The 24,480-nt window shown below is 40.5% G+C and overlaps 1 protein-coding gene and 1 long non-coding RNA gene across 3 annotated transcripts in view; one reads left to right on the top strand and one right to left on the bottom strand.

The window, feature by feature from the left end:
* Positions 1 to 561: 561 nt before the first annotated feature.
* Positions 562 to 6,303, bottom strand: LOC114766126 (uncharacterized). Its single transcript, XR_003742746.1, has 2 exons — positions 4,749 to 6,303; positions 562 to 3,714 (listed from the first exon to the last, which is right to left on the bottom strand). It is a non-coding gene; the product is annotated as an uncharacterized LOC114766126 (long non-coding RNA).
* Positions 6,304 to 7,451: 1,148 nt separating this feature from the next.
* acsf3 (acyl-CoA synthetase family member 3) overlaps positions 7,452 to 24,480 on the top strand; it is a 30,813-nt gene continuing 13,784 nt past the window's right edge. The window contains exons 1-6 of one of the 2 annotated variants that reach the window (XM_028957213.1): positions 7,452 to 7,508; positions 8,543 to 9,310; positions 13,010 to 13,165; positions 17,861 to 18,015; positions 20,443 to 20,588; positions 24,263 to 24,360. In XM_028957213.1, coding sequence (XP_028813046.1) covers positions 8,585 to 9,310; positions 13,010 to 13,165; positions 17,861 to 18,015; positions 20,443 to 20,588; positions 24,263 to 24,360 — 1,281 coding nt within the window. In that variant the 5' untranslated portion in view covers positions 7,452 to 7,508; positions 8,543 to 8,584. The remainder of the gene's footprint in view (positions 7,509 to 8,542; positions 9,311 to 13,009; positions 13,166 to 17,860; positions 18,016 to 20,442; positions 20,589 to 24,262; positions 24,361 to 24,480) is intronic. The other variant, XM_028957214.1, reaches the window with a different exon arrangement.

Raw genomic sequence — 24,480 nt, 5'->3', positions numbered from 1 at the left:
CCTCTGACCTGACACTCCAAGGGTGTGTCTAACTTTTTTTCTCGTGGTACTGACAGATATATACAGAATAGGTGTATCAATGACCACCCTCTGCACTCCCTTCAGAAATTGCATTGGCTAGAAGGAGTTCACTGGGATGTTAAGAATTATCTAGACCTAATTTAACCTGGGAGTGGACTGTGAAAATTACCCTCAATAAGAGCTTCACTTACACACAAACTGCCGGTATTTCAAGCATCAGTACATAAACTGCTATTAGATACTGACACATCTTTTTTTTCTGTCTCTCACACACACACACACACACACACCAAGGGCCTACATAGACCCTCCACAATATGGCCTTTGAACAAGCTAAACAAACAAAAGATTGGATGACTTATCTATCTTCAGGATGGTGAATCCAAATTCCAAATTTCACAACTCCCAAGATAAGTCAAATCGAGGTGACCAAGCCGAACATGCTTACACTTTCTCTGGTTGTGTGTAATTCAAGGAGTATGATAGGAAAAATAGGAAAATAATAGGAAAAAAATAGGAAAATAATGCAGTGAGAAGGAGGACTTTCCACAAAAATATTTTTAATAACCATTTTTTTTAATAACCTCAAAGGCATTGAGTTCAAAGAAAACATAAATCATATTTACTACACAGAAACAGCAAGTTCATTTAGACCACATAGACATGAAATGTTTTTTTAAGGAGTAGGAATTCCATACATACATAAGCGTGCACTGCCATCTGTGTTGATCTTTACCTCCACAATCTCCAGTAACTGGTTTGCACAGCCCCTCTGTCTCCTTCTCCCTTCTTCAGGCTAATAAAGGGCCCTTGACTCCAATGTACCAGGGAGGACAATCCATCTCTGTCAGAGTGTTTACCGCAGTCCCATAACGGTGCCGTAAATTAAAATATTTTCACTTGGAAGCCCCTGAGTGACCACAGCCTAAATACCTACTTAATGGATTGATACCATTGTGGCCAGTGGCCTGAGGGAAGAGGCTCTGCCTGCCCAGTCTCACCACATAGATGCCGTAAAGGAGATCCAGGATCAATACCCGGACCACGTGGTGTGTTGTAGAGACCCAGTTATCACACAGAGCTGTGATATTCTGTTATTTTCATTTCTAGTGTTGTCATATGGTGTTCTGTTTCAGTGGAATAATGTGTGACAAGAGAAGAATGCTGCAGCTGCCTTGAAAGAATGACAGATTTGTATGTGCTCTGCTTTCCTCCAGCACTCCCCTTTTTGTCTGGTGATTATGTGTGTATGCAAATGCAATTAAAATTGTGCACATACAGGCAGCCAATCACAGACCTGTTTTCATATTCCAGCTACACCACACTGAGCTGAGCTGTGAATGACCTCTAGCTATTGTCACACCCCCTAGTACACACACACATAGACACACACACACATCTCTCTCTGCATTGTACTGATAATTGTATTGTCCTTGTGTGGATTGTTGCCCCTTCAGTGCTTCAGTGCCCTCAATACATGCCACACATGATACATGCCTTAGCAAAGGTGCAATTGTTTTGGGGACATATCCCTGTCACCTGCTTCACACATGCACCATGCCTGCAGTGGCCCCAGAGTAACTAGAGCCATTCCTCACAGAGGCTAAATATAGAGCTGTACCACCCCACACCCTTCTGAGAAAGAAGTGCCCTGAATTATTAAAAGTGACATTCAGGTTCCACCACACGTCTTTGTTTGAGCTGGACACTATATCTTGAAAGAGCCATTGATGAAAGAGCCTGGAGGGATCCTCCTCTCTACCTTTAGCCAGTTAATAATTTTTTTGGCGAAAGTCGGGTGGAGAGTCAGTACTGCTCTACTGAATTTTCTGACCACACACATTCAAGTGTACACACATACATACACACACACACACACACACAAACACTCACAAGACCCCAAAGTTGCAATGCTCATTAAACACAAATCACATTTCTTGAGTCTCCAAAGGACTGCATACATGGATGGCCCTCAGCTGTGACCTCTGGCCTTTCACCCCACCATGTGTCATGGTGGGGACCTGAATGAACCAGTTAGTGAGCAGGACCCTTGAAGCCTGAACCCGCAATGAGAATCAGAGACCTAATTAACCTGATCTATCAAAAGCCCATTTAAAACCCACCAATTACACCCTTTCAAAATGCTGTGCGCAGTTTACTCTCCACAGACACTAACAAGACACCCAGTAATGCACTTCTACACATCCTGCTAAAACCAATGAATAATTTATATCAGTTCTGGGCCATCTAGCTTCTGGGTTATGTAGGAGAACTGAACGGCAAGTCAATGCAAGAAACATCAGGTATGTGCAATTAATTATAACACCACAAGTATCTGAAAAATACAATAAAAAACACATAAATTATCTGTTAGTGCTGCAGCCGGGCCACATAATTGGATGAGACTGACAGAACATATCTCATCATCAAGAGCGATACTCTTTACTGTATTCTGCAATTTTCATGGCTTAAGAAATGTAGCTAATTAACCACACGCAGGATGAAGAAGAGGAAAAACACAGGAATGCATTTTAATATTGATTTTCCTCACCCCCACCCCTTCTCGCACATCATCTCTCACTCACTCTCTCCCGAGAGCAGTCTGCATATGCGTTTCACTATTATTATGAATATTTTAAAGGTGCATTTAATGCACCGAGGCTGGGCCTGGAGTACACAAGGGGGATTTGCGCCCACTCTCAGCCTAATGACCCTGGGCGCTTCCAGCAAAGCTTCTTCATATTTTAAAGGAAGTCGATAGTGAAGCGGCTGTGTCGTCAGCAGCATTAAGATTCATGTCGACGCCCCAGGACCCCAATGCAAAAAATTAATAACACACGTGCCTAACAATCCTTCCTGCCGATTTAGCAAGGCAGCTCTTGAAGCCCTGCTGCTTGAAATGCAAAGGAGCAATGAATTCAGAGAGAAAGATGAATTCTGAACATGAACACATCCACCCACCCCCCTTCCAGCTATAACTCCTCCATCTCACGTATCCTTCCTGCTTGAGCAAGGTGACTTGAGCAAGGTGAATTATTTTGACATATCAGTTGTCTTATAAGACAGAGAAAGTCTGTATTCATCCACAACTGACTCTCACCATGCAAAAGTAAGGAGCAAAGGAGAGGAAAGAACATACAGAGCAACATAGCAGAGCAGAAGCGCAAAAAGTAAAACCATCATGAAGCTGGTGGAATGTCATGGTGCAGACATCTGGTGCAATGTTCCTTTAAATGTAGTATGGAATTGGATGTCTAGCTCTCCACCACCCAGAAACTCTTTTCCGTCCTCTCTCACTCTGCCTCTATTTCTCTCTCTCTGTTCAGCCCAGAGATGGAAGCTCCTCACGGAGGCTAGACAGCATATGGTGCTGTCTCTGTGTGAACCCACACCAGAACAGCGTGACAGTCTCACAAAGAGAAAGAGAGAGATAGAGGTGATGGGGAGTGGTGTAATGATGATGGGGGGGGGTTGGACCAGCACCACCTTCACTATGTGCAGATCAGGTCATTTTACTCCCCCGATTGCTCTCAGTCAATCAGATTGGCAACAATCAGTCTGTGCTTTAATCTAAAACACAGTCCTGTAGTGATGGGCTACACAGAGGCCTGTCTCCTGCTGAGCTGATATGGTCAGGAAGTTGCACAAAGAGAAGTTCTTGATTGTCTTGTCCTGCACAATCATTTCCGTTGCCTTGGAAAGAAAGTTGAAAGGGAAAACAGTGGGAAATCAATAACTCATTAAAGAGAGACGATTGGAGTTCAGAGAGCCCCTGAAGACTCTGATAGCTTCAGCATCAGCTGATGTTCTCTTTCCCTTTCCTGCCACAGCTCTCATTTTAACTATTTGATCACTGTGAGTGCTCTGGTCTGGCTAAGGCCTTCCTGCCAGCACAACACTTAACACTGTAAAACTTTCAGGCCTTCAGTTATGCCCAGCCAGTCTGCTAAAATGCCACGTTGCCAGTTGACAAAATGTCTATGAACCCAACTGAAAGTGAAGTGATTGTCAGCACATGGTGCAAACAACGAAATGTGTACTCTGCCTTTAACCTTACATCCCTTAGTGAGCAGTGGGGAGCCATGACAGGCGCCCGGGGAGCAGTGTGTGGGGATGGTGCTTTGCTCAGTGTCACCTCAGTGGCACCTTGGTGGATCAGGATTTGAACCGGCAACCTTCTGATTACAGTTCTTTAACAACTAAGCAGACAGAGTATAATGGCTGAATCTTGCCCTGGGTGAACCGCCTTCTTGATCATGATATCTCCCCTGACCGGTAAGTAATTTCTCTGAAAAGCAGCCTGTGTCTGTAAAGGAAATTCTGCCATCCTGTTGCCCCATATGGGCATGACATACTCCCTTTTCCCCTGTGGCTGTGGGGCCAGAGCACTGTGGAACTGATACTGTCCACATGCCAGCCTAATGCCAGTCTGCCAGTATAGGCTAATTTGTAAGAGATCCAGAGGCACTGCCCAGACTATTGACCCACATTGCCCTGCCAAATCCTGCCTTTGTTGGCCAACAGAATTCTGCAGCATTGGTACATATGTTTTTTTTTTTTTGTTTGTTTGTTTTTTGCAGTGCTGCAAGACTAAATGGATGTGGAACATTGTTTTGCATGCCAATTCAAATCAGCTCTAAACTGATTTTTGGTTAAAGACTGAAAGAAAACCCCATTCAAAAACGTAACTACACACAAGATAAGATCCCCACGCACCACAGACATACCATAATCCAATTTGACTGGAACAGACATGGGCATAGGGATGGATGTTTTGGAAAATTAATCCAGTCCATCCACCTCTGAGGGGCCAGGGCCTGGGTGACATCTGGTGGGTGGGAGAGAAGGGGGTGTTGCAGTAGACTGAAAGGACGAGGGGGGTTCCAGTGTCATATCCTTCGTGTGTGGTTTCATACTTCTTCCTAGTGATGATCGTTTATCCCCCTGCCATGGCGCATATGCTGAGGACACCGAACAGTTGGATGTGGCCCTAGGCAAAACTGGGTCAGACTGCCACAGATGGAGCCTAGAGGGTTACTATCAGCTGAACAACAACAACACAAACAAAAGAGAGAGACAGTGAATCTTTAGAATCTTCACAGATTATTCAGATCTGGATCTGTCATGTAAAAAGGACACTTTCACCATAACTGGGTCAGTCTGACGTCTAATTGTGGCAAGTCTCACTTCCCAAATGAATGTCTGGATCACTTGCACAAAACTGGAAAATATGCTTTTGCCAAGTTGCCCTCCATGATACCACAGCGCAGATAATGGTACGGTCTGAGAACCACAATGTCTGCAGAGTGACAAGAAACAGAATATAAAGGTTAATTAAAAAGTTAGGGTGCCCTGGAACCACTCCAGAGGTTTTATCCCTTGTCAGTCCACATAAAAGAAAAATGAAAGAGTTTTCCTCTGTGGTTAAAGTATGAGACCGCAGTAACCATCACATGAAGAGGAAATGCTGACGCTGGAGAAAAAGCCAGCTTTGGGAATAGCTCCAGAAAGGTAGCATGTGGTGCTCTCCTGGTAGACATTTTAATTAACACTGCAGCACAAACCACTCATGGTTTTGCACAGATGGGGAAGAAGACTCATTGAGGTTCAGCTCAAATCCCTACAAGGTGTTGAGCAGGAATTCACTTTCTGCTAGAGCATTTCCAGAGCTACATGAGAGCTCTCACTGGTGTTCTCATTTCAGACAGTTTTTATCTCTCCTTGTTTTCTAAATGTATTGAGGACAGGAAGCCCTGTAACTGGTTCATGAGATGCATCCAGGCTATTGGTCCAGAGAAGACTATCCATGTTGAAGCTGCAGTACATTATTCAATTCATTAATGCACCACACTGGCAATCTTTTTTGGCACAAAACAGTGATGATTCTTCAGAGAGAATAAGAACAAGATGTTCAAGCAGATCAGAATCATCTGAGAACTCCCGGTCCACCCCTCCTCCATGCGTCAGTGTGTGTGGGGGTCATGGGTCTGAGGTGTGTTTGCAGTGCAGTCGCTTTTGGAAAGGAGTCAAGTTTGCAGCTGCAGCCCCAAAATTATTCATCGCCCCCTCTGTGCCCAAGAGGAGCCACAGGTAGTTGATGAAGTGGCGGTGCCAAGTGTCCCAACTGGCGAAGATGAAGCACAGCTGCTCAGAGTCAACTCGGGCAGATGCCGCCACCGAATGCGCCATGTGTTCCAAGCGAGGCAGGAGGGGGGAGAGAGTGAAGCGCTTGCCAAGACATCCTCGTCTGGTGCCAACCCAACACATGTTCTGGCAACTCCCCATGATTTTCTATCCTTGACTTGCTGAAAAAAACACAAAAAACCCAAGGTTGTTCAGGGGATGCGTATCACCTTATCCTCGTGCTTCTCCTCTCGCCCTTCTGATTCCTTTCTAATGCTCTCAATGTAAAAGGAGATTTGGCACCAACTCGCAGACACTGTGTGGTGCCCGCGCCATGGAATTGTCAAAGACCATGTTGGCTCGTTGCCTGCTGCCAGGTTGCTGTTTGCCAGGTAGCCTCCTTCCGAAAGTCTCCCGGTGGTCAGTATCCACAATTTTGCTGTCGAAATTCCAAATGGCTCATGATTCCGAAAAACGACGGCTGATCTCCAATGCTGCCGATGCTAATCTGTTTAAAGGTTGTAATTTCAGTTACAAATGATCCAAATGAATGCGCACTTTGCTTCCACGTAGCCTTTTGTATCCATCAAACAGTTGATTTAGATGTAAACACTACAGCAAAAGCACTGTGATTATGCAGCTATCCAGGAGTCATCTCCTGTAGAGCTTCACAGTGTGTATGCAGGAATTCCGCTTTGACGATACTATTGTTCAAACTGAAGGGGAGATTCAGAGACAAAGCTCCCAGTTTGCAGGAACATGCCATCAGCATCTCTGACGTAGGGGTTTAGGGAAGTGAAAACTTTTTGAACGGGTGCCACGTCTGCGCAATTCTTATCTGAGGCCCACGACTGCCAGCTGGTGGCTGAGTGTGCCCGTGCTACCAGTCGAGCCAGTTGGCATGCCAAAGACTTGGCAACGTCAAGTCTGATGGCAAGTTTTTAGCTTCAGTCACACCTCTCTCTCTCTTTCTCTGCCTAATGTGCTTGATATCCACTTAAGGACTTCTTCAAAGGGATTAATTAAAAAAATTGACCTACAATAAAATTTTGTGGAGCAAGATTTAGGTCAAATGTATTTTAAAATTTGAATGCATACAAAATAAAGGTTTTCACCTAATACTTCCTCTAATATTATTTGAACCATTAATCAGGATCAAATTATCAATATCTGTTGTTCACAATACAGAAAAAAAAGAGAGGGACTGGATCCAGAACAATCTGCAGATTAAGTCCTTGAGGAGAGGAGAGACAGGTGGAGCGCTGATCTAAAGCGGAACCATCGTCGGCGCGCAGTTTCCGGCCGGAATGTAATTGGTGCAGTGCACACTCGGCATGGAGTCTCGGTGCGAGTTGGGGAGCTGGGTAAGGTGAACGTTATCGTGACTTTTTCTTTGAGAGCGCGTGAGTCGTGCTGTCTGCAGGTCGTGGTGTTAATCGGGTTAATAACTCCAACTGAATAATTCCAGGAGCGGAACAGTGACGGTCTTACTACGCCCCTGTGAACTCGGGTTCAAGGGTCGTCTGAGTTTAAACCATGAAATTCAACTTGTCCATGTAGGTGTGACCAGTATTCGTAAATAGGACAAACTCAAAGGTCGACGTTTTTATTAACACTTGCTATGCTATTAATAAAACTGTATGATTTATGGGTATGATATGGGCCTTTTTTTATAAATTATGTACGTGATGTCAATGTTACACTGAACCTTAACACTGAATAAACTCACTAACAGATTACAGATGAAATTGTTATTGCACAGTAGTAGACATAGTGCATGGGTCATGTTAACTAATGTCACATCTCTTGTCATTGTGATACAACACAGTGAGGTTGAGGTTGAAGTTTATTGTCATATGTACAAAGTACAAAGTGCAGCAGAAATAAATAAATCACAGAAGGCTATATCTAAGTTGCATACAAAAGTGAGTGTACATAATTTAAGTGACAGTGCATACTATGTGTTGAATAGCCTGATGGCACTGGGGTAGAAAGTGTTCCTGAATCATGTTGTGCGTGTGTGAATTGTCCTGAGTCTCTTGCCTGATGGCAGGAAAGTAAAAAGTGACAGTGCAGGATGGCTGGGGTCCTTCAGGATGCTCTTCGTTTTCCTGAGACAGCGTGTGGTGTAAATGAGCTGTTTTCACCACCCTCTGCAGAGCAGTGACAAAACGAAATGTGTCCTCTGTCATTCAATTTCTAAAGCTGACTTCCAAAGCACAATCTTGCTTTAATTGATTAATCCTTAAATCTTTCTGATTGCAACTGTTGCCAGACATTTATGATAAACAAAATCACGGTTGCTGCCTCACACAGCTCTGACACAGTCATATGATTACTTTTAATATTTTAAAATGAGAGTGATGGTGAGAGTGAACTGTCATGCTGTCATCACCAGGTTGCGGTCTCTGATGTGGAATGATGTGATGGACTCTGACCAATGGGGTCGTTTGCCATGTTAGCCACCTCCTCCACCCCTCTCTCAAGATCCTTCATGAATAGCTCAAGATGCCTAGCTCGGAGTAAACAACCCATCAAATGGATACTGGGCAAAGTCGTTGGATGGAGGGCACTTGCAATCTCCATTCCTAGGTCAGCTGCTGTTGTGCGGCAAGCCCAGGTAGCTCCTGTGTTCTGTAGAGCCTTAGAATATGGGGATAAAACTGCCATTGTGGACAGCAGTGGGAGCCACACTTACCTTGACCTGTATGCCAGTAGCCTGGGCTTGGCTACTCGCATCAATCAGGTACTTGGCCGTGAGTCCATGGATGCTCGTGAGCAGCACATCTCCTTCCTATGTTCCAACGATGCTTCCTACGTTGTGGCTCAGTGGGCCACCTGGATGTGTGGTGCTACAGCTGTGCCCCTCTACCGGAAGCACCCATTGACTGAGCTGGAGTACATCATCTCAGACTCACAGTGTTCACTGCTTGTGGCTGGGCATCTATACGGAGACACCCTAGAGCCCCTGGCTAAAAAGCTGGGATTACCCTGCCTCCAACTAGGCCCTACCTCCACCCTGTCATCCCGAGCGTTGGCAGAGAAAGTAGTTGACACTGGACTAGAAACTGACTGGGCAGAGCGGCCAGCCATGATAATCTACACCAGCGGGACCACAGGCATGCCGAAAGGAGTGCTGCATACCCACAGCAGCCTGCAGGCCATGGTAAGATATAATAGTTTTGAATTTCATTGAAATTTGTACAAATTTTACTTTGTGAGAGGTAACTGTTTCAAATTTCTGCAAAAGTTTTTTTATTTTATTTTTTTTTAAATACATTGAAATCAAATATTGTTCAACATTATCTGAGTATCCATCTTAAATACTTGGACAAGTAAAAGTGCATATATTACAGAATTTTTTTTTAGCATTTTGTTTTAATCTTCCAGAGAATCGTCCTATTCTGATATAATAAACAGTCTGAGAATCTTCACAGACATAATTAACAGTTGGCATTAAAAGGTTTCATATATGGCTTTTAAAATGTAAAGGACAAATGTAAGGTGGTAGTAGCCTAGTGGGTCAGACACTCGCCTGTGAACCAGAAGACCCAGGTTCAAATCCCACTTACTACCATTGTGTCCCTGAGCAAGACACTTAACCTTAAGTTGCTCCAGGGAGACTGTCCCTGTAACTACTGATTGTAAGTCGCTCTGGATAAGGGCGTCTGATAAATACTGTAAATGTAAATGTAAACAAGCTGACAGTGGAGGTAGTCTACTGACTGATTGCTTAGTTGAACGACCTCTAAATCACAGTGGTAAGTATTAAACAACTTTTGTCCTCTTTCTGTCTACTACAAATTTTACCCATCAGCCCCATCTGAAGTCATCATTCATCCTGCTTTTGTGTAGTGCTTTATTCCTCACACTCCCTTATTGGGTGCTATTCAGCCGGGGCACGAGGAACACGTGTGGTTGTAAATTGGTGGACTTTTAACCCAGTTATTGATAAAGCAGTCCTGAAGTAGGTTACTGCCTACTTTGATTAAAAGTGACACATTTGCCTTTTATCACCAGAAAGCAGTAGTGGGGTTGAAGAAGAAAGCACAGTTCTTATTTTGGGTTCCTTTTTCAGAAATAATGAATAATGAATAACATCTACTTTCTCTGTCTCGGGATTTTCAGGCAAGATCTTATGCATCGATCATGACACAAAATCTAGAACATCTATAATAGTGGCACAAGAGTACTCTCTGTACTCTCTGTGCCATGGCTCTTTTGAGAGGATGGTTTAGAAAGGCTTGGCTGTGGTTAATTATGCCAATTACCTTTCACAAAGGCACCCAGCAGCCCTGCATGAGGAACTGGGGTGAGTGTCGCGATGCCTGGCGTGATCATCAGGCCCGCAGCACATGATTCCTGTGTCACCTGTACAGTCCACAGGCTTAATGCACTCGTCGTGTCCCAGTCTCACCCCACATTGTGTACAGCAGTACTTACATTTACAAATTCTTCAACAAACCATCTGTGGAAAGTGTGTGTGTGTGTGTGTGTGTGTGTGTGTGTGTGTGTGTGTATATACACACTACCAGTCATAGGTTTGGAGTTTCACAGTTGCCTGTTGTGATCAAAAGCTGCTTCATGAGATGCGCAATAACATGAGTGAATTATAAGAAAGTGTTCAGAATAAACCTTCAGGACTGCTGGAAACCATCCCTGTTGTCTACAAGAAGCAAAGAGTGTGAAATGCTGCCATCACAGTAAATTAAGTTTATGGACATATTTTTCCCCCCAACTGATATCAATGCCAATAACTGGTGGTATAATATTGGCCGATTTTACAATCCCTATCGGATACTAGATACTGTCTTACTATGGGGACGAGACTGAGTTTTGGTTAAAGGAATCATCAGTCTTAAATACTTCACCTAAGTTGGTTGTCTAATACTTTGCAGTGCTCCTGCCATCCCTCGAAACATTGGGTCTATTGCAAGTACATGTTTGTGTAGTAATCCTGAAATACATCCAGGCTGTGGTCTACAGGATTTGGTCACGCTCAGTTTTTTGGTATTGCATTATATTCATTTACCACTTGTATTATTGAATTCAATGGTTTGCACTCGTAACAATTTACAGTGACCTGATATTGACTAATGATTTGATCTGAATATTTTATCTGTTAAGTAGCACATTCTGTTAATTACAATCAAAAGACTTGGTCTTAAATTAGAGCTTAGATGATGAGCAGACCTTCCTTGTCCGGTATTATGTGCTATTAAACAAGCTTTTAAAGTGGTTTAATCTGATTAGGACAGAATTTTTAGTTATTATTTGAATATAGAAACATATCTGAGCAGTTTTACACAGCACCTTGTTGAGAAATTTACATCATGGTTTTAATGATTCAACAAGATAACTGCATTATCAATCTAATTGTTCTCTCAATTATGTAAGCACAAACCGCTGTGGTTTTTATTAAGTGCATTTATGGTCATGATAATTGCCAGTCATCATTGCATCAAGGCTCCTGCTCATTCAGACAACTGGACATGTTAACATACATGGAAGCAGCAGCACAGACACTGAATGCTTTGCTCTTAAATTGTGATTTAATCTACGCTTGAGCCATTAAAGTAGAAACTATTGCACTGGCTATTTGGTAGATGTTAAAAAGATCTATGTATTGCAAGAAAGAAAGTCAATTTTGAGAGCTGACAAAAACCTCCTTTCATAGTTTAGGGAGTGGCACATTATGGTCACATTGTTTTCCATTGGGAAAGGAGGGCCAGGTGAAGAAAGACGACAAGACAACTTTACTATTGAGAGAGTTTTTAATAATGTAAATGTTTTACAATTAAATTAAGATTAGTTTAGAAATAGTTTTTTTTTTTTTTTATATCATTGAAAGTCATTGAAGTTTTTGACATAAATCAGCAATTCAGGTATGCATTTTGAAGCAAAGTAATACCATTCATATATTATATCACAATGACAAATCGCAATGCTGACCTCAATAATCACAATATGGCTTGTTCCCCAATTTATGCAGCCCTAGAAAACAGTGTACAATTGTGCCGTGCAACCAACAGTAATGTTACACATTATACAATATACAGTACAGGCCAAAAGTTCGGACACACCTTGTCATTCATGACCTACATTGGTAGATTCTCACTGAAGGCATCAAAACTATGAATGAACACATGTGGAGTTATGTACTTAACAAGAAGTGGAGACCTGGCCTCCACTGTCACCAGACCTGAACCCAGTCGAGATGGTTTGGGGTGAGCTGGACCGCAGACTGAAGGCAAGACTGTTGGAAAACCATTTCAGGTGACGACCTCTTGAAGCTCATCGAGAGAATGCCAAGAGTGTGCAAAGCAGTAATCAGAGCAAAGAGTGGCTATTTTGAAGAAACTAGAGTATAAAACGTGTTCATTCATCGTATTGATGCAGTCAGTGAGAATCTAATTGAGAAATGTAAATGCTCATGAACATAAAGAAAACACATTGAATGAGAAGGTGTGTCCAAACTTTTGGCATGTACTGTATGTGCCATGGACTGTTATCAGCATTAAAAACATTACAGCAATGGTAAATTGTGGTGCGCGCGCATATATATATATATATATATATAAAATTGAGACAATTATTAATTAATTAAAGCATTACAGCGTTGCAGAATAAAATGTCACAATATTTAAGTGTAATGTTTTTTTTTTTTGTTTTTTTTCTTAAACCCCTAGTGGCAAATTACCAGTACCATTTTGGGAGGTGTTAGCTGCAGATCTGAAATCACTATGCTGACCCTGTCCACCTCCAAAAGCATCAGACATGGACTATGGAGCAATGGAAGAAAATTACCTTATCTCCAGGCACTTTACATTTTAATTATTTCTTCTTTTTTATCTTCATACTTTAGATTCAGTGCTTGGTCTCAGAATGGGCATGGTCAAAAGATGACATCATTCTTCACACCCTGCCTTTACACCATGTTCACGGCATTGTTAACAAGCTGCTTTGCCCACTATGGGTCGGAGCTACCTGCATCATGCTCCCAGAGTTTCAGCCTCACAAGGTGAGTGTACAGGGGATAGTGGGTCTGATTTTTTTTTTTTTTTTTTTTTTTTCCTTCCCCTCTTCCCCCAAACACTAAACATGTGGATGCAATTGGCAGCTGTGGTGGGTGACACTGTTGATGTGGTATTAGATTTGAACAGTGTCATAGCAACTTCAGCAAAATGTCTCAAACTCTCCCTGCATGAGTGCGGTCCCAACCTCTACTGTCATTCCGTAGAGAGACTTTGGTACACTATGGGCTTAATGCATCTATACATTCCACTTCTTTACTCTGAAAGCACAGAATGAAAAATCATCAGTGTTCTGAAACAAGGACTACTAAATAGTCCCCAGGAGCCTTTTGACTCCTGTGACCTGCCTGATGACATTGTGCACAGTGGAATGGAAGGCTGTGGTGTGCTGTTCAGCCTTTTTAGTTGTCAGTGAGGTGCACTAATTGTAGCCAAACTGGTTTGCTGCCAGCACCTTGGCCATCAATAAGAGCTTCAGGATCTGACAGGCACACGCCGCCAGTGTGTGTTTCAGTATGCATGGGTGTGAGTCTACGAGAGAGAGAGAGAGAATGAGATACAACCCCCATACCCCCTTGAGGACTGTCACACTAAGTGTTAGAGTCTGCGTGATGGATTGCCCCTCGCGGGTTTGTATCTGACCATGCCAGCCCCGGCTAAGGGCTGCAGAACCAGATCAATCGATGGGCTGACGTTGAAGAATGATTCTCCCACTGTTTGGAGGAGGGGGGGCATGGGGGGTTGGTTAGCATCCTTTTTAGGAGTGCAGGAGAATTTAATGGGAGTAAAGGTTGTGATTGACAGGTAGGGCTTTAGAAGGACACTTAAGCACAAAGCTACATTTTCCATTTATTGGGATGACCTTGAATTTCCGACTAAAGGAAAGAGCAAGAAAGACCAAAAGAACAAGCAGAAGTCTTTGTCTTGTCTAAGATCAAAAGACATTCAGGATTGTCTCTTTACAAGATTTTTCAAGTAAAATAATTTTTAACATAGCCAGAAGGAAAGAAGCTATAGCCGAGCCCATGTCATATTCTTCATCTGCTTGGAAGATGTTTGTAAGATTTTGAAAATAATTAATGCTGTCTCATGACTGTGTCTTGACAATAGGGATGGGCAATTTATAAGATCTTGATTGTGAAAAAAAATGTAGCTCAATCTCTGTGAAAAGCCTTGGGCATTTTTCACAATCGATATAATGGCAGAAATTAGCATCTTTGTGTGTGTGCCTTTACGTTACTTTTAAATGTAGACACGCGGCAGCTAGATGTTCCAGGAGTCTCCCACATATTGACAGCGACTCCCTGCACGACATTAACGGAATATAAGAGTGACCACTGGCGTAAAGCTAGCAAAGAGCAAAATGTCTGACAATGGAGCCAAGGAGGGCAGCAGAAGTAATGTTTTCATAATGTTAATAAACTGTGTATTATCTCTGGTGTCTTGGTGATCAGTTTTTTGCCATATTGCCCAGCCCTACTTGACAAATACAGGTTCTTGAATGTACAGTTGCAAGAAAAAGTATGAGAATTATTTAGAACAATATAAAATCATATGCACAAATTGGGCATAACATGTTATTTATTTATTTATTTATTTTCCACGCCATGTAAAGATTCCCAGTGCAGGAGGAAAAGACCTGCAGTTAAGAGTTTACTTGAAAAGTATCTCCAAAAAACCTTGCTGTTCATCAGTCCATGGTAAGACAGTTTGTCTATAAATAGAGAAAGTTCAGAACTGTCTCTAGGAGTGACAATCCTGTAAAGATGACTGCAAGAGAACTGCAGAATGTCTAAAATCCCTGGCACATGCTAACATTCCTGTTGGCAAATATATGATACGTAAAACACTAAAGGAGAATGGAGTTCATGTAAAAACACCACAGAGAAAGCCACTGCTGTCCAAAAAAAGATTGCTGCACAAGTTTGCAAAAGAGCATCTGGAAGGTTCCACAGCACAACTTGTTTCTGTGGACAGATGGAAGTTGAGTTGTTTGGAAGAACCACAAAAACATCAACACCTTATCCCAACTGTGAAGTATGGGTAATGGGACCTCATGGTTTGGGGTTGCTTTGGTGCATGAGGACCTGGACTAATTGCTATAATTGAAAGAAAAATGAAGTTCTATCTCAAGAGAACTTCAGGCCATCTGCCCAACAACTGAAGATATATCAACACAAGATGGGTGGTGCAGAGGACAAGGAGACCCAAGCAAAGATGGATTCAACAGAAGAAAATACGCCTTCAAATGAGGATTCTGATGCCTTCTTATGATGTAATGATGTAGTGAAACCCACTTCTGTTGATGCCCTAGATACTGTAGGCCAGTTTTATTGCTTCATTAATAAAAGGGCTTTTTAATAACCAGTGCCTTTAAAGTGACATACTTAATGAACACAGCATTCCATTGAAAATCCAGACTAATTATTGCTGATAGTTCCTTGCAGATATTGCAGATATTCCCTCATCAACAGCCATTTTCCAGAGTCATTTACAACATAAACTCTGTCTGGTTTATGCATTCTCAGGATCCACATAAAATGTTATTTATATACCAACACACAGATAACATTGACAACAGAATATTATAGTGGCTACATAAAAATATATAAATATATATTTTTATTGTACAGATTTTACAAAAACGATGAAACCTTTCTTAATTTTTTTGGTGTTATGATTTTATAAATTGTGTGCCTAAAGGAAATGACAAAATGCAAGCACTCAGCAGCTGCAAAAAATAAATAAATCATTTGAAAATGGTCCTTTACAAGGTTTATTTGCAAAGACTGTGGTCTTTTAAGATGTATTTACCCAGCACAGTTGAACACTACAAATAAACATAATCCCTGAGAATGTCAAGAACGAGTCATATACACACACCCACTTGAATATATATTTTATTACCATTTTCCTAATTAACAATTTTATTAGTTTGATTGACATTGCCCCATATGAGCAGGACACATTAATTTCCTCCCATTCTCTCTGTTGGTCTGTGTGTCAGAGAGAGCTTTTGTTAAGGTGCACAAATGTATAACTGAATATGTGTGTGAGTGGGATGTGGTGGAAGGGTGGAGAGGCAGGTCTAATAGGAAGAGATTACAGGTTTCAGAGAAGGTGGAAGCTCAGGTACCGGAGAGAAAGGATGAGACATTGGTGGTAGATAATAATTGTGTGTGCGTGTGTGTGTGTGTGTGTGTGTGTGTGTGTGTGTGTGTGTGTGTTAAGAGAAAGAGACTTTGACAGAGAAAGACTGATAAGACTGGAGCAGTGAAGCAGAATAATGAAAGAGAGGGTGACAGAGCCAAGGAGAATCTGCAGTTCACCTTCAATTAATTTAAGCTTTCCAACTGTGGGCCACAGGATCCTGGGAGTGTGTATGTATGTGTGCATGCACATTTGACAAAGATCATCATGTATGTGTCCCAACAAAGATCAACCTGTACCAAAGTCATTGAGAAAGTCTCTTGATTCTTAACATACAGTGCATCCGGAAAGTATTCACATTTTTTTCACATTTTGTTATGTTACAGCCTTATTCCAAAATGCACAACACCCCATCATTACAATGTAAAAAAAAAGTTTCTTATTAAAATGTAATTTAAAATTAAAATGACCATTTACATGGTCACTTCTTCAGCTTTCTGAGGAAGTGTAGACATGGCTGGGCTTTCTTTGTGGCAGAGGTGGTGTTGAGGCTGAAGAACATTCACAGAGTTGTCCATAACCACTCATTTGATATCTTGGCCGTGTGCTTATAGGTCGTTTTCCTGCTGAAAGTTGAACTGTTGCCCAGTCTGAGTTCAAGAGCGCTCTGGAGCAGGTTTTCATGCAAGATGTCTTTGTACATTGCTGCAGTTATCTTTCTCTCAATCCTGACTAGTCTCCCAGTTCCTGCAGCTGAAAAACATCCCACAGCATGACTGTAGAGATGGTATTGGCCTGGTGATGAGCGGTGGCTGCTTCAAATTTAAGTGTACTTGATGGCTTGGTTATAATGATCAGAATTGTGTTTATTTGACACAAATGTCAGCACGCATACTAGGAATTTTTGTGGTGCTGTTGGTGTCTTTCAAGCAACACAGTACAATACAATACAACATACATTAGAGAGAAATAAACACAAAGTATAATCAGATCCTGTTTCCTGGATCTTGAAGGGCAGGGGGGGGCACCAATGATTTTTTTTTTCTGCCGTTTGTACAGTCCGTTGCAGTTGTGCTGTGGCTGCTCCATACCAGACTGTGATGGAGGAGCGCACAACTGACTCAATGTAGAACTGGATTAGCAGCTTCTGTACAAGATCATACTCTTCCATTGCCTCAGAAAGCACATCCTTTGCGGAGGGGTTTTACTTAAGGAGGCATGGCACTGACACTGATTCAGTGCTATGGCAAATGTAATGGCCAATGTGCATTGCTTGTGTGTATATGCTGTTTTGATGTAGCTTTACCAGGCCACCAACATTAACATATGCCTTTGTAAGACTATTAGGAATGAGTAACTGTTGTAAGTGTTGATGCTCCAATACATTTGTCTGGGACTGGAATTCAAAGTATTTATGGTGAATGTAAGAGTAAGGGGTGTCATGTATTAATCTCTGTAGGCATTGGGAACAAGAAGTACATTCTATTTATTTATTTGTTTGTTTGTTTGTTTGATTGTCTCCATTGCCTCAGGTGTGGGAGTGTTTGTTGAGCTCTCAAGCTCCCATGGTGAATGTGTTCATGGCGGTTCCTACTATCTACGCCAAACTCATCCAGCACTATGAGCAGAACTTCACCCAGACCCACGTCAAGGACTATATCAGGGCTGTTTGCCAGGAGAGGATCAGGTACAACAAAGAGTACCATCGCTCTCTAAATTTTCTTAACAAAATATTGCTGAATGTTACAAAAGTTAAAACTTAATAAATATATACTCAATTAAAACCTCTAATACACCAGATGAGTAATTAGTTCTTCTGATGAAATGCTAAGACACGAAACATGCAAGAGACCCAGTTTCTGTATGAGAAAGGTTTAATCTTAGCTTGGCGTATGGGAGGTGTTGAGAAATTGTACTAGAGGTTGAATACGTTAAATGTGCAAGACACACTGACAGCTGTTGTGAAAAGTGGAAGTAGGCTCAGGTCATAGAAGATAAGCTTCAAGATGGATAACTTGCTTCCTTTCATACGTTTCAACACTGCTCATGCTGAGGTATAATCATTCTAACAAAAATGATCATTTTCTTTTTACCATTTGAAACTTTGTGTTTTAGCATAATCATTCCAAAGAATTGTAGTAGTACATTAACAAGGTCTTCAGTTGTCTTAATATCAATAGTTGCTTTTTATAATTTTGCTGGGTTTTTCCACCTTGAGCCTTTCATTTCATGACCCTTTTGAGACCCTATGGTCCTTTTTCCAGATAAAAAGCATTTACACCTGGCTTATTTTTATTATTATAAATCTTTAAAAATATAGTGCTTAAAATGGCTATTTGTACATTGTTGTTCTTAAATTCTTTATTATATTATTGTACTATTACTTTTTCTGCATATTTAAACCTTAGTATACTTTCTTCATTAATCCTAGATAGATAATCTAAACCAATAGTCTAACTAAAACCAACAATTAGGAATGATTAAACTTTACTACAGGGCTCTAGAGTGTGACCAATTTGGATCCATGTGACCTAATTTCTCAATGGTGAGACTAAAAACAATAAACAGTTTGTAACTGTTTGGGGGAGAAAACAACTCCCTTTTGTTCAAAACACAGACACATATTAAGAACATAGCATATTTTAAACCAATCAAAGATCATGAAGTGTGGGGGCCCCCCTCTGTTTGGCCGTGGTCAGAAATGGTGATAGGTGCAAAGAGTGCTTTGGTCATTATGCTTTGCCATTTAGAGAGCGACAGCTCAGACGATTGAAGCTGGAATTTGGCATCTCTATAGACTGTCATGGCTTGAAAACGTGCAAAGCAATGCAGTTGCCTGGCGATTGGATGTGAAAATGAGCACAAATGTATTTTTACTTCCATCATGTGAACCTCTGAAGTACCAGTGGGTTAATTTAAAATTTTTATGGAAAAACACACACTACTTCCTGTCTGTAATTTTTGCGAATGCCCGCTCACTTCTATAGACCACTCTCCTCCTTGGCAAAACAAATTAATGAATGAATATCTGTATCTTAAAATAGTCATCTTTTTAGTGCAGATCTTACAACACATAAAATTATGCAGGTGTTGCATCTGTATCTGTTCCATTATTTTTTGAATGTGCACAAAAACCAACATGAAGACACGGACCGTGGCTGTACGTATATAGTTAACAAGCTGTGCATACGTAGTTAACAAGAAGTATTTTTCAGCCTTAAGACCTATATAAAAGCAAAACAAATTAATGTCATGGGATTTTAGATTTTATTTTTATTTCATTTATCTTGTTTTAATTTCAGCTATGTGATGCACTTTAAGCACCAAAACATTTTCAGTAAGTTACCTTTCTTCTTGAATTGTGCTTCAAACAAGATTTTTTAATCACTTACAAGTAAATATAACTTAAATGGACAGCGATTTAAAATTAAGAAATAAGTGAACCTGTAAAACCTGTTATTAAATGCGATGGCATCAAAAATTTGGTGCACCTAATTAGCACCTAACCTAAATTTGGCGCACCAGTGCAAAAAGTGTGTCTAGAGCCCTGTACTAGTGTCCTAATTTGGGTTAATCACTTGACGTGATAGTTATTTTTCAACTTTTCTTGCACAGAAACTAGGTCTCTTTTCCATGTTTCATAGCAATTAATTCTTATAGATGGGAGTTATTTGTCCTTTCTTGTAAATTTAACTTAGATTCTTTGCACCATCTGAATCACTCACAGATTGGTTAGCTTTCCTAACTCAAGTTGGTGCATCTTACGGTTCCTTTAGCCAGAAACGTAACAGAATCGGAATTGCTCAGAGATCCATGTTAATACTCCTAACCTGAGTCAGTGCATCAGGGGGTTTACTTTCAGATGAATCTGAATCCCTCAAACAAGTAGGTTTAATTTGAAAGTGATTCATTCTCATCACAAGGCATTTTACTCTTTTCAAAGATTATTCAAACAATTAATTTGATTCACTGCTGTCGATTTGGCAATTCTGACTCAAGTGACTTACACACCCAGATCAGTTAAGTGAGTGACTCAAAGGGAGCCAGATCTTAAAAAGGATCTGAGTATTACAGCTCTAGCTAACAGTGATTGATTTTAAGCTTTGTTTCGCAGGTTAATGGTTTCTGGGTCAGCTGCTTTGCCTCAGCCTGTCCTGCAACGGTGGGCGGAGATCACTGGCCACACCCTTCTGGAGCGCTATGGTATGACAGAGATTGGCATGGCCCTGTCCAATCCACTGATGGGGTGCCGCACACCAGGTACTGCAGACTCTTAATCATCATCCACAAACACCTTGGAATACGGGAAGAATACTAAATTCTATTTGAATATTGACACACATAGTTACTTGGCTTGAAGCCGTTCTGGTTTGTGTTGGTGGTTCACTAGACTAGGTGAAATCTGTAGATGGGCGGCATCAGTGGAGAATTAGAGGAAGGTTTGTGTCTTGTACTTTTTCTGTGATTCTCCAGTTTTCTTTATTTCTTTCCTCCTTTACTCTGGAAAGCAGCTTCTTTCTTGGCTTGGTAACAGCAGCTCATTGTTTATATGTTTATTTGGTTGTTTGCCTTCATTTCTGTTACTAAGCTTGAAAGTGGGATACGCTTGTGTTTGATGGCACTTTGACAGGAATGGTGCCAATGCCACTCTTTTTTTATTAGCAATAGAAGATGAATATGGAAAGAGTGGAAGTTCTCATAATCGCAGGTGGTGATGAACTGAAGACATGACTACCAATGTTGTCTTACTTTAAAGTATCCATGTTAAAACAGAAAAACCTTTTGAAGAGCTGCAGTGTTGAATATGCTGGGGGAACAGTGTAAAGGGTTATTCTTACTATAAAGACTAAGAAAGAAATGCATTGCAAAAAGGTTTGAATGCAGTAACTGCAGAATCAGAATCGTATTTATTGGCCAAGTTTGTAACACGCAAGGAATTTGCTTCTGGCAGTTGGTGTCTTTCCAACAACATGATATACAGACAGTGTAAACGATACACAATGGCATTAAGACATACATTACAATAAATTAAAAAGAAAACTAGAGAACATAGTGCAAGTGACAAAAGTGTGTAAGGTAAAGAATAAAAAAATAATAGTGAAATTAATATAAATGTGTACGCAAAAGATGCATCATCTGAATGGACTGTAAAACTCCTTCACTGTATGTCTATTTGCACGGATTGTCTCTGGCTCAGATGAATGATGTAGGCCAGAACCCACACAGGGGGTTAGTAGCCTAGTGGTAGCCAGGTGGTAGCAGTGGGTAACACACTCGCCTATGAACCAGAAGACCCAGGTTCAAATCCCGCTTACTACCATTGTGTCCCAAGCAAGACACTTAACCCTAAGTTGCTCCAGGGGGACTGTCCCTGTAAATACTGATTGTAAGTCGCTCTGGATAAGGGCTTCTGATAAATGCTGTAAATGTAAATGTAAAACACAGAAAGTATTCAAAGCACAGCTCTGTTAATTGTATAATTCATGTTAAAATTCACATGATCATTTCACATGATCATTTGTGTGCACCATGTGCTGTGCCGCAGTGTATCACAATCACTTCACTTTAATCTGTACATCAAAGCAGAATGTAGGATTATCATGTTTTCAGAAATCCATTCCCGTGTTCTCCTGACAGGAGTATTGTGTTTGCACGAAAACTCGTTTTCACAAAAATATGGAGCATTTTATACATGTGATTGGTTTTTACTTCAGTGCATTTGTGGATGGTCCAGTTTGTACCAAAGCACAAGATATGCGATACGCAACCGGGCAGAGAATAAACTGTCAAGTCAGACAACTTTTTGCATGAGATCTGTCATCACTGCCCAATCCCATCTGACCGAGTTTGAGCAGATCTGCGGGAAAGAAGGGGAAAATCTGCAGGAGTGCCAAATTTACCATAGATTGAGAAGACATAAATATTATCCATGGTTTTGAGTATTTATGAAACAAGCTTGTGGCAATAAAAACAGAAATTGCCCATCTAAATGATACATGATTTAAATCATGTATAAGATTTATGAGATGTTTCTAAACCATTTAGATATTTTGTCTGCATTTTATTTTCTTAACTTCTAAACTTACCCTTGACAAGAAAAAGCACCCTTGTCCCAGAAAAGAACTAAAATCCCAAACCGCCTAGGTGAGGTGCCACCTGAGCAACTGTCCCAACACACTGCTCCCCAGGTGCCTGTCATGGCTGCCCACTGCTCACCAAGGGTGATGGGTTAAATGCAGAGGACACATTTTGTCAAATGTATCCAATTTTTACCACAGTGTATACTGAGGATCACTAAATTGGTAATATTGTGTTATTGTGGGGAAAAATATAAAAAATTTTAGTGACATGCACTGATTGAAGGTTTTTCACAAAAAGAAACATTTTTTGTGACATTTTTTGTGCCTACAGTGTTCAAGAAAAAAAATGTGAAGTCTTGGGTTAAATATTGGGTTTTAATATTTTAAACAATAAAATTTGCTTAAACGATTTGGCTATGTGCAAGCACTGTATGCTTTATTATTATAGTTCAAATCACACCCATCCTCTGCTGGCTGCAGAATTCTAACCTCTCCCTTCAGTACTTATTGGAATTCTACCCTTGTCTTTTTGTTCTCCCACAATTCTTTGAAATAGCACTCAACCCCAATTCTATCTCAAGTTATGGGTGCTAAAATCTTACAAGACTCATGTCACAAAAGCACCCTGTCTGAGAGGGAGTGTTTGGAAAGGTGTGTGTTTGTGTGAGAGCAAGATATTGCTTCAGAAAAGACAAGAAAATGATTTGAATCAATTAAAATTTTTTTAAAGTAGCCCTCTGTCTGGCTGATTTAGTTTTAATTGTGCTGCCTTTTAGGTGGATTAGCACATATCTTTTTATTTGGTGTGTGATCTGTGTCCGTATGCATTAACAATAAGCATTGTTATACACCAGCATATACACCAGCATTTATACAGATAGTAATATGTATTTATATATTTAAAGAAAGAGAAACTTCAGCTCTCAGTTGCAAAGGTCTATCACTTTTTTGTGTTATATAAGCAAGGTGGTACTTCCTTATTGGAGTAAATGGTTTGAATACAGTAGTTAATTTACTAATGGTTTAATAGGTTTACAGTTTCTTTTTCTGACTAAAAGTGCGAGTGTGTGATGAAGACCAGATGTCTGAAAGGAAATATGTCATCATTTAAAAATTGTGAAAATCTAAATTACTCACATGGCTTAGATCTAGTATTAATATTCTTGTACATAGCATGTGTGACATACTAATGCTTATTAGTGTTCAAGATATTATGGAATAATATGTTTTATATTCAAAAACATATCAAGGCAGAGTGATATTCGTACTACCATATGTGTATTGTGTCTCCAAAATACATTAAATTTAATGAAGCACTTTTAAATATTTTGAATATGAATTTTCAATATTTAATTTATTAATGCCGTGATTAACACAGCATTTTGTGCACTTGTGTAGGTCTGACTTTTGACAGATGGCATGGAATTTTTTTTTTGGCACATAATCTGAATCAGAAAAGAGGGAAAACCTCTGAATTTACTGGCTGGATACTGATTTAATAAAAAATTAAATAAAAAAAATCCAAATTATCTCCTCATCACTTCCCGTTTAAGGCTCTTTGCCACATTGCATTACTTTGTAATAGGGCATTACATTATATATTAAATATGCATTATTTAGTGTTTAGTCTTAAAATTAATTTCTACAAAATACATTTGATACAAAATGTGCAATTAAATGTTTTTAGTCATTTAACAGGCCTAATTTAAGTGTTTCTTTAAAAACAAATGCATATTTGTATGACAAGAGTGAATGTTTTCATGGGTTTCAGCATGTGGACCATGTAGCTCCATAATTAATGTGTCTGGTTTGAAATTATGCATTTATATTGTAATTAACAATGGCCATGTGCAGGTGCGGTTGGGACACCTCTTCCTGGAATGGAAGTGCGCATCGTTATGACAAATACAACCAACGCCATAATTGCTGAGGGCAACTCCAGAGAGACCCAGGTACGTTCTTTCAGGACATACTGTGTCAGCAGCATATGTGACAATATAACAGATGCATACGCTCTCATTAACATTTCATCTAGAGTTCCCTATTATTATCAAAAAAATATCAGCATCAGA

Source organism: Denticeps clupeoides, chromosome 16, assembly GCF_900700375.1.
Source record: "Denticeps clupeoides chromosome 16, fDenClu1.1, whole genome shotgun sequence".
NCBI classification, from domain to species: Eukaryota; Metazoa; Chordata; class Actinopteri; order Clupeiformes; family Denticipitidae; genus Denticeps; species Denticeps clupeoides.
Note: the sequence above shows the minus strand (reverse complement) of the source record. Positions and strands in the feature narration are given on the sequence as shown.